This window comes from Sciurus carolinensis, chromosome 1 (assembly GCF_902686445.1).
Source record: "Sciurus carolinensis chromosome 1, mSciCar1.2, whole genome shotgun sequence".
Lineage (NCBI taxonomy): Eukaryota > Metazoa > Chordata > Mammalia > Rodentia > Sciuridae > Sciurus > Sciurus carolinensis.
The window spans coordinates 86241522-86255907 of record NC_062213.1 but is presented as its reverse complement, the minus strand read 5'-3'; the positions used below and the strand labels follow the sequence as shown (position 1 = coordinate 86255907).

Here is a 14386-nt window from a genome sequence, read left to right as displayed (position 1 = left end):
TAAACAAAAATCAGTATTAAAAAACACTCATTCATTCATTTGATGAATACTAAGGAGAACACACTATACTGCCAAACATAAAACATTAAAATTCTAATCGTAATTATGATGAAAAGAATTAAGTTTCTAGAACATGAAGTATTCACACTGGTTGTCTTGTTTTTAAGCACCATTGTCCACTAAACGGATAAAGGGGAAAAAAGTTATTTTTTACAGCAGAATGTCAACTAGGATTAAAGGACTGATGGTAGTAGAGAACTTCTCTTTTCTAACTATCACAGTAATAAAAGATTCCGAAGAATTCAAGGAATACTAGAACTATCATAGCAAAAACGTGATGAGGAACAAGAATATTTACAGTCATAGAGTACACCCCTATAAACCACTTATATTTTAAGCAATCATAAATTGAAAATTTAGAAGTACAATTAAAAATTCCTTGCCTGGAAAACTGAGAAGTTAGTTTCTACCTTTGTGTTCAACTAAACTGAATCATTTGAACAATTTTTTTTTTTTTTTATCCTTTCATTGTGTATCAACTGGAAGAGAATTTCTAAGGTCTTTAGGTAACTTTAAACCTTGAAGCCTATGAGTGAACTGATGGTTAACTAATAATTTCTAAGTAAACAGAACATTGAAATATTAATGCAAAGCAACAGGTTTTAAGTTGATGTACTGTTGCTTCTTGCTTTCTAGGCTATTGAAGGTTGGAGCTTTGGTTCACGTTAAAGTTTGTGTATGTTGGCCTTTGGAGGTAACTGCAGACCGTGGTATCACATGAACTCCATGAATCTGAACTGCTAGTGGGTGACCCACAGTGCCCAGTAATGCAGCCCAGTTTTCTGGGTCAGAGACAGTTGGATAATGGGTTATATAATTATCAGGTGGTTGCAGCTATATTAGAAGCAACAATGCAATACAATTGTGTATGCTTAATTTTTAAGTAAGGAAAGCAAAGCAACTGTCAGACTTTTGGATGTCTGGACCCAAAGGCCACTGGGACTTACCTCAAGGATCTTGGCTAATGTCGGTCATAAATAGTAGTGGTTAAATTAGAATTGGAAATAATGTTTTCAAAGACTTACTGATTTACTCTGAGACCATGTTAACACACGTTATCTCAGAGACACAGTTTTTTATTTTTTGACTTTTTTTTTCAGTACCAGGGATTGAACTCAGGGGCACTAACCACTGAGCCACATCTCCAGCCCTGTTTTGTATTTTATTTAGAGAGAGAGTCTCACTGAATTGCTTAGTGCCTTGCCATCACTGAGGCTGGCTTTGGACTTGCAATCCTCCTGCCTCAGCCTCCCAAGCCTCTGGGATTACAGGCGTGCACCACCACACCTGGCACCAAGAAGCAGTTCTGATCTCACAGATTCTTTGAGAAAATTGCTGCTTTAGTTTTGTCATGTATTCCAGAATATGATAGGGCATCACAAAGGACAAAAACTTGGAAACACCTGAGTCTGAGAAAAGATAAGTTAACTTTTACTAAAAAGTCACTCTAACTTGAAAAGTTTCCTTCCTTCTTCAGTTCAGTGAGCAAAAACTTCAGCTATAACATGAAAAGTCAATTTTTACTTTCTGTGTAATCTGCCAAAACAGCATAGATTCAGTATATTACCAGAAGTATTTTCTTAGTTTTATGTTGACCTCACCTGTCTGAAAAAGGAGATATGGGCCATGTGTCTTTGGCAGAGTGTTTCTTCAGCAAGCCACATTTAGAGGTACATGCCACTTTGTCTCATTGCTGGCCAGTGGGCTAAGGAGTCTGCCACATGTCTCCAATGTTAAGGCCATCATTGTCACACTTGGTTATTAACATGTACTTTGGGTAAGGTACTTTAAAACCATGTGTAGTAGGCAGAATTTAAGGCCTCTGGGAGCTGAGAAATACCAAGTCAGCAAGAAAAAGAGAACCTCAGTTCTCAAATGCTATGGAACTGAATTCTACCAACAACCTAAATGAGTGTAGAGGTTGATTCTTATCCTGAGTTTCCAGGTAGGACTTAATAGTATCCACTCCACCAATATCTCAATTTCAGCCTTATGAGACCCCAGTTGTTCTGATGGACAACTATGAAATAATAAATGGATACTATTTTAAACTATGTTTATAATTCATTACATAGTAATAGAAAACACTGAAACTTTCAATACACTCATTTTGTTTCTTTATACACACTGCTTCCAATTTGATTAAACTGATTATAATGTTTCTAAAATGTATTTGTTTTGATGCTCAAATTATTCCCAATTTTGGTGGGAGGGGTTAGTGTTAGGGTTAGAGTTAGGGTTAGGGAGGGGGGCAAGAATGGAGGAAGGAAGAACTGTATAGAGGGAAAAGAGGGGTGGGAGGGGTGGGGGGGAAGGGAAAAAATAACAGAATGAATCAAACAACATTACCCTATGTAAATTTATGATTACACAAATGGTATGCCTTTACGCCATGTACAAACAGAGAAACAACATGTATCCCATTTGTTTACAATAAAAAAAAAAAATTATTCCCAATTTTGCCTGTGACATTTTATTTCCCCCATCATTTTTTGAACACTTCTTGTTTTTCAGATGTTCCAGAATTTTCCCAGCCCCAGGCTGAAATCAAGTAGCAACAGTTTCTTTTACTGGAAGATGACATTTGAGAAGTCACAACCTGAGTGTCAGTTGGCTCATTACTACTAAGGTACTTACAGGCCTTTTCAGTGAACAGAGTTAGAATGTATGCATACATTATACACACAAACACTTTTGTCTCTAATTCTACATTTACTTATATGCATCCACATCTAAATGTATATATGTAACTGTGTGGAAAGGGCACAGAGGGAGAAGGAAAGGGTGAGGGAGAGAGGAGGATTAGTTCACACTGAATCATTCACTTGTAACCCAACACTGCAGGGTTCATTCTAGTTTCTCTCTTTATGTATTTATAGCTCCCTTCTTCAACAGTGAGAAATCTAGCTTCCATTATCCTCAATGCATTTATTTATTTATTTAATCCCCTATAAATAACAAAACTAACACCTCCATTGCCCTCATCCCCCACCTATATCCCAAAACCCATCTGAGTGTTTCAACATATGAGGGTCCCCACCCTGCTTGGGCTCTGACCCTATGCCAGCCACCCCTTGGGGAATCTCTACATGGAAGCACCATGGCCTCCCCATGCCCAATCCTTATCTTCACCTGGGTCACTTAAAGGCTGCAGAACCAAACATTTCAGTAAGAGGAGAAGGAGAGGGTCTCAAATAACTGACTCATTAGAAGGACAAATAATAACTCTAAAATTAGAAAAAGATGAAGCAGACCATGCTGACCAAATGATCAGACTAGACATGAACTGCCATCATGTGCCCTGGAGAGGACCCAGCATCAGTTCTGAGTGTTTCTGCCATAAAGACATGTCCTGAATCTCATCATGAGAAACATCAGATAAACCCACAATAAAGGTCATTATATAAAATAACTGGCCTATACCTTTGAAAATGTCAAAGTCATGAGAACTAAGAAAAGTTAAAAAAAAAACTAACCTACATTAAAGGAGGCTGAAGTGTATCGACAACCAAATGCAATACACAATTATACAATGGATACTGGACCAGGAAAAATATAGTTATAAAAGAAACTAATGGAACAAATGGAAAAAACTACATATGGACTACAGATTAGAAGAGTATGTATCCATGTTATTTTTCCTGATTTTGATAACACTATTATAATTATGTAAAAGGAAGTCCTGGCTCTTAAGAAGTACACAATGGGACACTGAAGTGTAAAGATCCATGATGCCTGTGCCTTACAAAGAATTCACAAAAAAAGTCATGTATAAATATATACACACACACACGAAATCACACATCATATAGAAAGTATATACAATGATAATGCAAATGGTACAAAATCTGAATAACTGGTTTAAAAATTGGGGAATCTGGGTAAAGTACACAGCAGTTCTTTTTACTGTTCACGCAACTGTTCTGGAAATTAGATACATCAAATAAAAAGAACTAAAAGTAGTGGTTGCCTTGAACATCATGTATTTTGTTAATTTTGCTTCCTCTGCTTCTATCATCAAATGATTTAGAATACACACATTTATCAATAGAGCCTTTGAAACAATCAGCAACTTGATATTAATCTAAAACATAAATCTTTTCAATGAGTAAATTAACAAAATCAAATGCAAAACAGCAAATAAAAATACTACAAAGATTTTTGCTATTTCATATATTCAGGGACTGACTGAGTCCTGTCTCCAGGATCCCTCAGCCCAACCGATCACTCCCTGCCTCTGGGGCCCTCACATCAACTGACTGCTCCCCGCCACCAGGACCCCAGACCGACTGACTGCACCCTGCCTTCAGGACCTCCAGCTGACCACACCCACACTCAGAGCTGCAGCTCCCCATTTGCCAACACATTTGGAAGCCAGAGTGGCCATCTTGGATTATTCTGGAAGCGGTAGCTCCCATCTTTAGGTGGGGCAATTCCCATCCTGAGAATGCTGCTGGAGACTGGAAGCTCATTGCCAGGTACCTCTCATACATCAGGCTGCTGAAGACTGGGAGGTTTGAATACTATATGACTATTATAGTATAGATTTTCTTTTTTCTCCTTATTGAAAAATTTTAAGTTTTTATTTCTTTATTTTTCTCGCTCTCTTTTCCTTTTGTTTACCTGTTTCCTCAGAGTCTCTTTCTCCCTTTTCCCATGCTAACAACTGACTTCTTTTGATTACAATCTCACTCTTTCTATGATCTAGAACTTCTATATATTCTTTTCTTATCACATTAACAGCTACATCCTACACCCCTCCGCATCCTCTTTGTCCTCCATTAGAAACTGTAGACCTTATTGCAAATCTATTTGTAATACTGAAGATAATAATGAACTCATTCTGTTTATTATGACAATATTGTTAACGTCCTCGTAGGGGCTATTTGGTTTCAGATTGCATACTGTCTGAACTGGGCACTGCTAATGTTGATCTCCCCCTTAAAGAAAAGGTTTTGGAAACCTATAGGGCCACTATAAACCTACAGGGAGGAAACTGCAATACCCCAGATCTGCACTGCTACAGGGGAAGATACATGAATAAACAAGGGAAGAAAATGATCCAAACAAACCTAGATTCTACATTAATAGAATCCAGTGACAGTATGATAGAAGAAATGTCATATATTCATTGTTTAAAGTGTATGAATATTTGTGAACTACTCAAACAGTAGCACTCCTTTATATAAAATGCATTTTAAAAGCCTAGGTGGCTGGGCTGTGGCTCAGTGGTAGAGGGCTAGCCTCGAATATGTAAGGCACTAGGTTCAATCCTCAGCACCACATAAAAATAATAAAGATATTATATTAAAAAAAAAGCCTAAACTATAGAGATTACTATGAACTTTTTGTCCCTAAAATAAGACTCACATTTATATAAAAATCTTCTAAAATTCAGACTTCTTTCAAGAATTCTGCATATATATTTGAGGATGTTTCAACTAGATAGTGATTGAAATCTTTCAGATAACTTCCATTTAATGTTTCCAAGACAATAACATTTAACAATAAAATAATGGTTTATATAGTAAAACTTGACAAATTAACACTTGATTTCCACTCTGATGATTGTAAAATTAAATTTTTACAGTCTTTCTTCACAACTGAAATACTTCACAGTCTTTCTCCCAACTGAATTTTTCTTTTTGCTTGCACCTGATATTCATTTTCATTCTCATTTAAGTAAATCCAGCCTCCTGACTATTACTACTACAATCCCAAATCAGTAATATTTTTTGCCTGGTCAGATGATTTTTTTAAAAAATCTTTTCCTAAACCTATTTCTTCTCTGATGACTTTTTTTCCCTTCAATTCTTAGCTTCATCAGTTATATTTTAAAAAGCAATAATAATCCAGCAAAATGAGGTAAAAACACAAAATTACTATTTGATTTTCTTTCTTTCTTTTTTGGCAGTACTGGGGATCAAACTCAGGGCCTCATATATGCAAGGTAAGTGCTCTACTACTGAGTTACATTCTTAGCCCTTTTAATTTTACTGTGAGACAGAGCTTCACTAAGTTTCTGAGGCTGGCCTTGAACTTGCAATTCTGTCTTAGCCACCCAAGTCACTGGAATTACACGTGTATGCCACTACACCCAGCTTCTGATATTTTTAATTCTTGATTGATTTATTCAAAAATTCTTTGCAAGGCAGGAGCTACGAAGAGTTTCTGTCCCTGAAAATTTTATAAATCTTAGTAAGATATAATCAGACAAAATGAAAAATAGTATTAATGCCTTGATTACATTTCCTGTTGCAACAATACTGTTGCAATTATATTAAGATGACTGGGGAATTAAAAACACGTTATGAACATGTTGGGTTCAAATTTTTAAAGTTTCAAAAAATACAAACAGTCCTACTTAGTTATCACACTGTCATTTTAATCACAATGCACATTCCAATATTTTTAAACCTTACCTGATAAGGTGGAAGTCTTCAGGAATCCATCAAGGCAGGGAAGAATATCTTTGTAATATGGCTGAATTACATGCTTTTGGATGCAAACTGACCATTCTTCAAGAGCATTCAGACCTACTTCAGCCAGTGGGGGATAGCTCAGACCCAGTTTGAATGCCATCTAGTCAATCCAAACATGGTAAAGATAAACATGGTGAATTTAAGATTTAAAGAAAAAAAAAAAAAAAAAAACCAGTTAATTGTGCTTTCTATGTAATAAGCCCTTCTATCACTGAAGCTCAGATATTGCTGGAGGTATGTGGGTGGAGTTCCAGGTCACCATGAGGAAAACAAATAGCACGAGTCTAAAGACTTCCAACACAGGCAAGGTGTAATTCTCACATTCACCTGCAAAGGAGGCTCCGAGAGGCCATGTCAGGTTTCCAGAGCCCCACAGCTAGAAAGTGGCAGAGACTGAGCCATGCATGCATCCTGCCTGGAGATCCTTGGTATCTCCATGCTCTTTAGGAAAAATAATAGCAAAGAAGAGGTGGGTTTGCTCAAGAAAATTCATCTACCTGCAATGCGGGGACGTAGGCTCTAAAGTCAAGTTCAATGATGTCATGTGGCAGGGACAGAACAAAGGTCAAACAGGAGGCCAAAAGTTCATCTTTGTATTGTTTCATTTTAACTGATACCTTAATGAGAAGGAAGACAATATTAAATATCTGAATAGAGCCTACAATTTGAAAATCAATTTAAAAACCTTCACCCTATTTTCAAATACAAAGAATGAGTACATATTTTATTTGACATGAGCATGTTCACTTACAAACTAACCACTGATCTCCAAGATAATTTACTGAAAGACTCAATTCCTTCTACATGGAAAAACTAAGGAATATTTTAATTTGAGTCGTCATGATTCAGCTGAATTATTTTAAGGGAATTCAAGGTACTTTTGAAGCACAATGATTTGCTGTGTTAGTTTTTTTAAAGAACTTAACTTCCAGTGTGAATTTAGCAAACCAATTTTTTAAAAAAATTATCACTTTTGATCACTAGAATTTTTTCACTACACATTCATTTAAAAATAACCTATGAAACACTATGATAAATTGCATAAAAATTACCTCTTTACCAAATTTTGCAAATAAAGCAAAGCACGAATACTTTTCTGGATCCTCAGGAGAGTGTTTCAGACTCTTTGGACTAACTCCCTGTCAAATAAAATAGCAAATTAGTACACTAACCAAGAATTAGGACATATTATATCCTAATCCAGCAGTTCCCAACCTTCCTCCAGAGGGTGGAATCCATTCCACTTTACCAAAGTTCAGTGTGGAAAGAAAGAGAGACAGCTAAGAGAGCATTTCCAGGCAAAGACCAGTCAGAAATAGAGCAGGAAGAGAGAAGCTGAATAACTGGCCAAAGGTCATTGGCATGACTAAGTCCATTTCCCCTTCCATCTTCCAATAAGATATTTCTATGCTCTGAGAGACCTGCTTCCCCTGCAATTACAAAAGCAGACTACTTATATGACTAAATGGAGCCTTAGGGATGCTATTATAGTCATTCTCAAAACTCAGTAGGCACTGAGATTATCTGGATGAACTGCAGCACATATCACTTACCCTTTCCCACAGAGTTTCTGATTAGCTAAGTATGGAGAAAGTCCACGACTTACAAATAATGACCACAATTCAAATCTTAAATAAATTAGCCGGTGCTTAAAAATCAAAGCAGAAAATGCCACTAACTTTTCAAAGAGAGTCATCCAACTGACACTCACATACCAACTTTTTTTTTTTTAATGGACACAATACCTCTGTTTTATTTATTTTTATATGGTGTTGAGAAACTTTTAAAAATATATAATAAAGTCAGACATGGTAGCACACACCTATAATCCCAGTGACTAAGGAGTCTGAGGCAGGAGGTCACAAGGTCAAGGTCAGCCTTGGCAAATATTAATAAGACCCTATCTCAAAATAAAAATATTTTTAAAAAAGGGTGGAACTCAGTGGTACAGCATCCCTGGTTTCAATCCCCAGTACCAGAAAAACAATAACAAAAAATATAGGCATACACACAAACACAAACATACATAAAATTAAGTAGATTTTAAGACTGCATGACATAATCACATATTTCATAATGCATTATATACTCACACAATCAAAGGAAAAAAAGAATGGAAACACAAGAATAATTCATATTTTCTAAAAATCTTACCTCAAAATATTTTATTTTCTTGGCATTTTTCACTGTAATAGTAAGCAATTTGTAGAAACCACTGATGAGTGGCAACCGTGTAGACTGCAAAATTAATTCATATGCAAATGAATACACCCATGGTTCAAAAAATTTTATTTGTTTCTCAGGGAGAATCTCTCTGTAAAAACAAATTAAATGCTTAAAGTAGAAATTTTTATCCTACTAATTTTTATAGTTTTAAAAATGCATGGGATATGAAAATTATAATTGTATTATATAATATTAAGTACATTCTTTTTTACACTACCTGAAGATTTTTTAAAAGACTCATTTATATTTTAAAGGTCTATATATAAATGATTTTAGACTTAAGTCCTCATACTATTTTATTTCTTATATTTATACAAGGGTATTTCCTACATTATACTCAATAAGTAATAATTTTCACTCTTAAATAATTAAAATTTTATAAAATACCTGCACAATTCCACCAGGTTAATGAAAGCTGAAAAATCTTTAGGTTTAGCAGGATGCAAGTTAGCAACTGGATCTGAAGTCGGGATCACCCAAACACCAGTAGCCTCATTTCCATCCTTAAAAATAAATTGTATCGGAGAAGGGAAAAAAATGGCAGAATGAATCAAACAACATTACCCTATGTAAATTTATGATTACACAAATGGTATGCCTTTACGCCATGTACAAACAGAGAAACAACATGTATCCCATTTGTTTACAATAAAAAAATAAATAAATAAATAAATAAATTGTATCAAACATTGTACCATTGGATCACACATCATTCAACAAACAACTTTCCAATCTTCCTGACCTAGACCTGATGCTATGAGGAAAGAATGCAAAAATGATAAAGGCAGAAATGAGTTCTTAAGAGCTTGCAGTCAGAGAGAAATGACAGGACTTGAAGCAACAGTAAACCAAAGAAATCACAGAAGTGATGAAAGAATGGGAGAAAAAAAATAGGGGCAGAATTTCTTTAAAAAGCTAGCAGTAATACTTTGATGGAGGAAGAACTGCAAAAGGTAGAAAGTATTAATAATAACTTGGAGGTTTCCAACTGTGAAAAAGAATAATAATGTGTAGCAATAAGAGAGACAAATGAAAAATATGATTTTGAGTTGGGGGAGAGTACATTAAGTTTAGTTTTAAACATATTATGTTTGTGTTACCAAATCTATGTTATCAAATACAATTTGTATATTCAAATTCTAATGTTAAACAAAGGTTATAAACATGGAGCCAGAACCTACAAAGGTCTGGAGACTAGCTATGACAGAGGTGACAGATGACCTGCTGCTGACACAGGCAAAAAGGGTGGACAACAGAGAAAGAGAAGACAGTAAAGACAAGAAGGAAGTGTTCTAAAATGCACCTATGTTAGATGACACAGTTCCAGGAAATTCCTTTTGGAGAGTTTTTTTTTTTTTTTTTAATGAAATTGTCTTAGACAAGCACATAGCACAATTCAACTCACATTGGTATTCCTATCACCTAACATTAAAAAACAGCACATTACAAGGACAACACAGCCAATATTGCAATGGTCTTATTGCTTACACTTTTTCCCCTCTGCATATTCTCTCCATTATCTCATCACTTCTTAATGTAACTTCACAACTACAATGGAAGCATATACAAGAACTCTAACAAGTACAACTAAGTCTAAAATCATCATTATGATCAAAAGCAAACTACCGAGTTTTCCACTGAAACCTCTAGCCCTTTCATACTTGCTCATTCATTCCTGTGGTATGCTTTCACTACAGACACTTCAGAAAAGAACAGGGCAGCTCTGAGCTAGCAGCTTCAAACAAAAATTTACCTATTTTCCAGGTTAGGATACCTGGGTATCTTCTGCCTATAACCTGTATTCTAATATCTCAAGAGCAAATTTGAAATTTTCTGCCCCAGGCTGGAGTTTTCTTAACAATAAACAAGGAAACCCCAGGTTCCCCTTCCTACTGCAAAAAGTCCCTTCTAACAAAATGAGAAATAAGCCTAATAAATTAAAAAAAAAAAGTTTTAACATATTAAAAACATAGTTTTTGAATAATCCATTGATAACATTTTCTATACATTAAGTCTATATCCAACTTCTAAAGTATCAATGGCATATAATAATCCCAATTAAATCAATTTTCTTCAATCCCCTAAAGATGTGCTATTATCTCCTGAATATTTACACGCAAAGAAAATTGATATAAAGTGATGCAATATTATTGACAAAATTTCTAACCTCTTGTTCCCAAACAGTCTGTTTTTCTAGTGTAAGATCCAATTTCTCCATAATCTTCAAAACAGATTTTATAAATTCATCATAGAGTAAACGATTCAGATTTTGAATGGAAAAATTCACAAAGAGAAATGTCTCATCTGCTAAAATAAAATCCTTTAAATAAAGAAAAAAAAAATCTTCAAAATCTGTACAAAGAAATATTTACGATGAGTATTTTATAAGCATTAGGATAGTTTTTAAAAGATACATACATAGGTTCTTGTACTTTTAGGTATTATGGAACCAGTGATATGTAAAATGTGGCAGATTTACTTGAAGTTTTCAAGCTTCTAAAACCTTTTCAAATCATTACAACAGCAACATATTAGTCAGATAATATAACTTACATAGTTATGTACCAAATACTCTGTACATAGCAATGAATGAGAAGATTTAGACCAAACTGTCAAAATATTTACCCTAACAACTTGTGTGTATATGTGCATAAACACACAAATGTAAGAAACATAAACGCTATTTATGTTTGTGTATATACACGTAATGCATAATAAGTAAGTAGATACCCAGCCTCACAATAAATTGAAAAGTATAATCTATCATTTCTTTAAAAGTAAAGCTATTTTACCATTTCAAAATTATATTCCAATTCTCTGCCTATACTTAAATATTCTTTGGAATTTAACCTCCAAATACAGGGCTATCTAAGATCACATACAATATTCTGGATAAAATTAATAACTGCTATACTATTTAAACTCAGTAAGAAAAAAACTTAAAAAATCTAAGATTTTTGTCTTTTGACAAAACTTGCTTGTCCTAGGGTATCAATGCTTTGTCAATGTATATATTAAAACACTAGCCAACCAAGTTTAACATAGAAACTGAAGAAATATCTTCCAGAACAATATTAGGCAGGAGATATTATTCTAATATAATTTAGATAAATAGTAATTGTGCACTAATCACCTTCACACCTATTAAATCAATTGGATTTATCTTTCTCTTCAGCAAATAAAGAGAGCTGGAGGTGTAGTTCAATGGTAGAGCATGTGGTTATCATGCATGAGGCCCTGGGTTCAATCTCCAGCACCAAAAAAAAAAAAAAGGAGTCAGGGGAGAAGGAATAGTTCTTGTCTGGTGATAATACTGTTATATTTTTTGTTGCCTAAGATGGTGGACCTGATAATAAGGACAATTTGCTATTAGCTACACTATCCTGCTACAAAAAGCTAAAACAAGGACTTAGCTACAGTAATTAATTTGAAAGAGGTCTACATTTGTGCTCCTTTCAATTAACTGTTTTCCTAGTCTCACTTTTTTTTCCTCCCCTTACAGTATTAGGGATTGAATGCAGGGCTTTAAACATTGTAGGCAAGTCCCCCAACCACTAAGCTACACCCCAGGCCTTTTTATTTTATTTTGCCCAGGCTGGCCTCAAACTTGTAATTCTCCTGCCTTAGCCTAGGTGAGATTACAGGAGTGTACCCCATACCCAGGCTTCTAGTCTCACTTTAATTTTTAATTATCTTCAATACTCCAAGTATTTAGGGCTGGGGAGATAGCTCAGCTGGTAGAGTGCTTGCCTTGCAAGCACAAGGCCCTGAGTTCAATCCCCAGTACCACAAAAAAAAAAAAAAAAAAAAAAAGAATACTCCAAGTATTTTTTTAAAACTTTTCCAAGTTATTACAACATAATTCTGAAACAAATCTTTAGTCAATAATTATGGAAAGAAAGAAACTGGGGTACTTTCATGGCTTTAAAATTATAAATTTTACCATCATCTGGTCACAGTTCAAGAGATGTCTAAAAAGATCCACATAGTCTTTATACGTGGGCACTTTCCATTTGCCAGTTCTAACTTCCCCTGAGGCACGATGGTCTTTGGATTCAGACTCAGCACCCTGGGACAGGAAGAAAACATGCCAATATTGACTGATTTACTCACAAAAGCAGCTTGGCTGCCAGAACTTGCTGATTTTCAGACTTTTCTTAACTAAAACTGCAACCAGGAGGAGACTACAACCAGATTGAGGAAGAATATTTTGAAAGTATAATAAAAAGCTGAAAAAAAGGATGATTTTTCTGTGACTAAAACCAAAAACTATTTTGACATATTATCCACCAGATATATGACAAAATCGTTCATTTCTCTTTCTTACACAGTTCATTCTTTCATCTCATCCTATTTCCTATAACTTTTAGTAACTAAGACATGTCTCCCATAATACATCTTAATATTTTATCCTAGAGTTCCAAGAGAAAAAAAACATTTCTTCCTTGTAAAAATATATAACAGTAAAGTTATACTTAAGGAATTTCATATCTTATGAGAAATACATTTACCTCACACAAATAGGTATTATGTCCATTTTTTAAATATGTACATACTAAAACTACAGCAACATTTCTAACTTAAGTGATAAAAGACTTATTTTTGAAACCTTAGATTCAGAATTTACCTTTTGAAGGATCACTGGTTTAGAACATATTCTGATTAAACCCTGATGCACTGAATAAAGAAAAAAGAAAATTTTTATTCATTTTTATGAATACTGAAAAATACAACCAAATAGTCAATAAAAACAAAAATCATTGTAATTTCACCTCTTAATTTCTTTCCTAAACTTGTTACCATCTTTAGTTTTCAAAATTTGAACTATTAAATTTAGAAACTAAGTATGAGGGGAAAAAAAAGATTTTGACCCACCAAAATTTTAGGAATTTTCTAAAAGGCATTAAAGATACAAAATAATCCTTATTATTTATTTATTTATATATTTTTCTGCAGTGCTGGGATTGAACCCAGGGGCTCATGCATACTAAGTAAGCTCCCTACCACTGAGTTACATACCCAGGCTGATACAAAAGAATTTGGGAGATGTTAATTAATATGTTAAGTATTCATTATTCATCATCATAAGAACAAGAGTAAATGGCAAACTTACCCACGGTACTAATACAATTCCAGAGAACTGGTCCTTTTTCTGCTAAGGCTAGGAAAACTTTCACTATAGCTTTACAACACACTGACTGCATTTTTGGACTATATTGTGGGAAACAGTCTATTTGTACCACAATGAGATGTTCCAGAACTGGGGTATACACCTCAGGAACCTACCAGAAAAGGAAAGCAAACTACAAGTTACAGGAGAGAAAAAAAATATATGAATAATACAATATCCAAAGCAATTAGAGCTGCATTAAGCGTATTTTAGATAAATGAAAACTTATCTGCCAAGTTTAATGTTTATTATTGTGACTGCCTAAAAGAAATTAAGAGTAAATTTATCTGAATGATATCTAAGGCACAATTATCACAACCAGTGATTCTTCACTTTTTTAGAAGAATAGAAAAAGTAACACATACTTTTATTTTCTCTGGATGAGAAATCAAGTTACACAATGGGAAGTCTATTAATAAAAAATACTAATTTAAAATGTCATGTTGAC

The 14386-nt window shown here is 34.4% G+C and overlaps 1 protein-coding gene across 5 annotated transcripts in view; it reads right to left on the bottom strand.

The window, feature by feature from the left end:
* Positions 1–14386, bottom strand: part of Prkdc (protein kinase, DNA-activated, catalytic subunit) — a 176274-nt gene that overhangs the window by 142477 nt on the left and 19411 nt on the right. For all 5 annotated transcript variants that reach the window (XR_007107939.1, XM_047547399.1, XM_047547401.1 and 2 more), the window contains exons 13-21: positions 13882–14050; positions 13396–13445; positions 12712–12837; positions 10936–11088; positions 9156–9271; positions 8697–8856; positions 7595–7681; positions 7040–7159; positions 6483–6642 (exon numbers count right to left, since the gene is read on the bottom strand). Coding sequence is in view for 4 of the 5 variants with exons in the window: in XM_047547399.1 (XP_047403355.1) it covers positions 6483–6642; positions 7040–7159; positions 7595–7681; positions 8697–8856; positions 9156–9271; positions 10936–11088; positions 12712–12837; positions 13396–13445; positions 13882–14050 (1141 nt within the window). In the remaining variant the exon portion in view is untranslated. The remainder of the gene's footprint in view (positions 1–6482; positions 6643–7039; positions 7160–7594; positions 7682–8696; positions 8857–9155; positions 9272–10935; positions 11089–12711; positions 12838–13395; positions 13446–13881; positions 14051–14386) is intronic.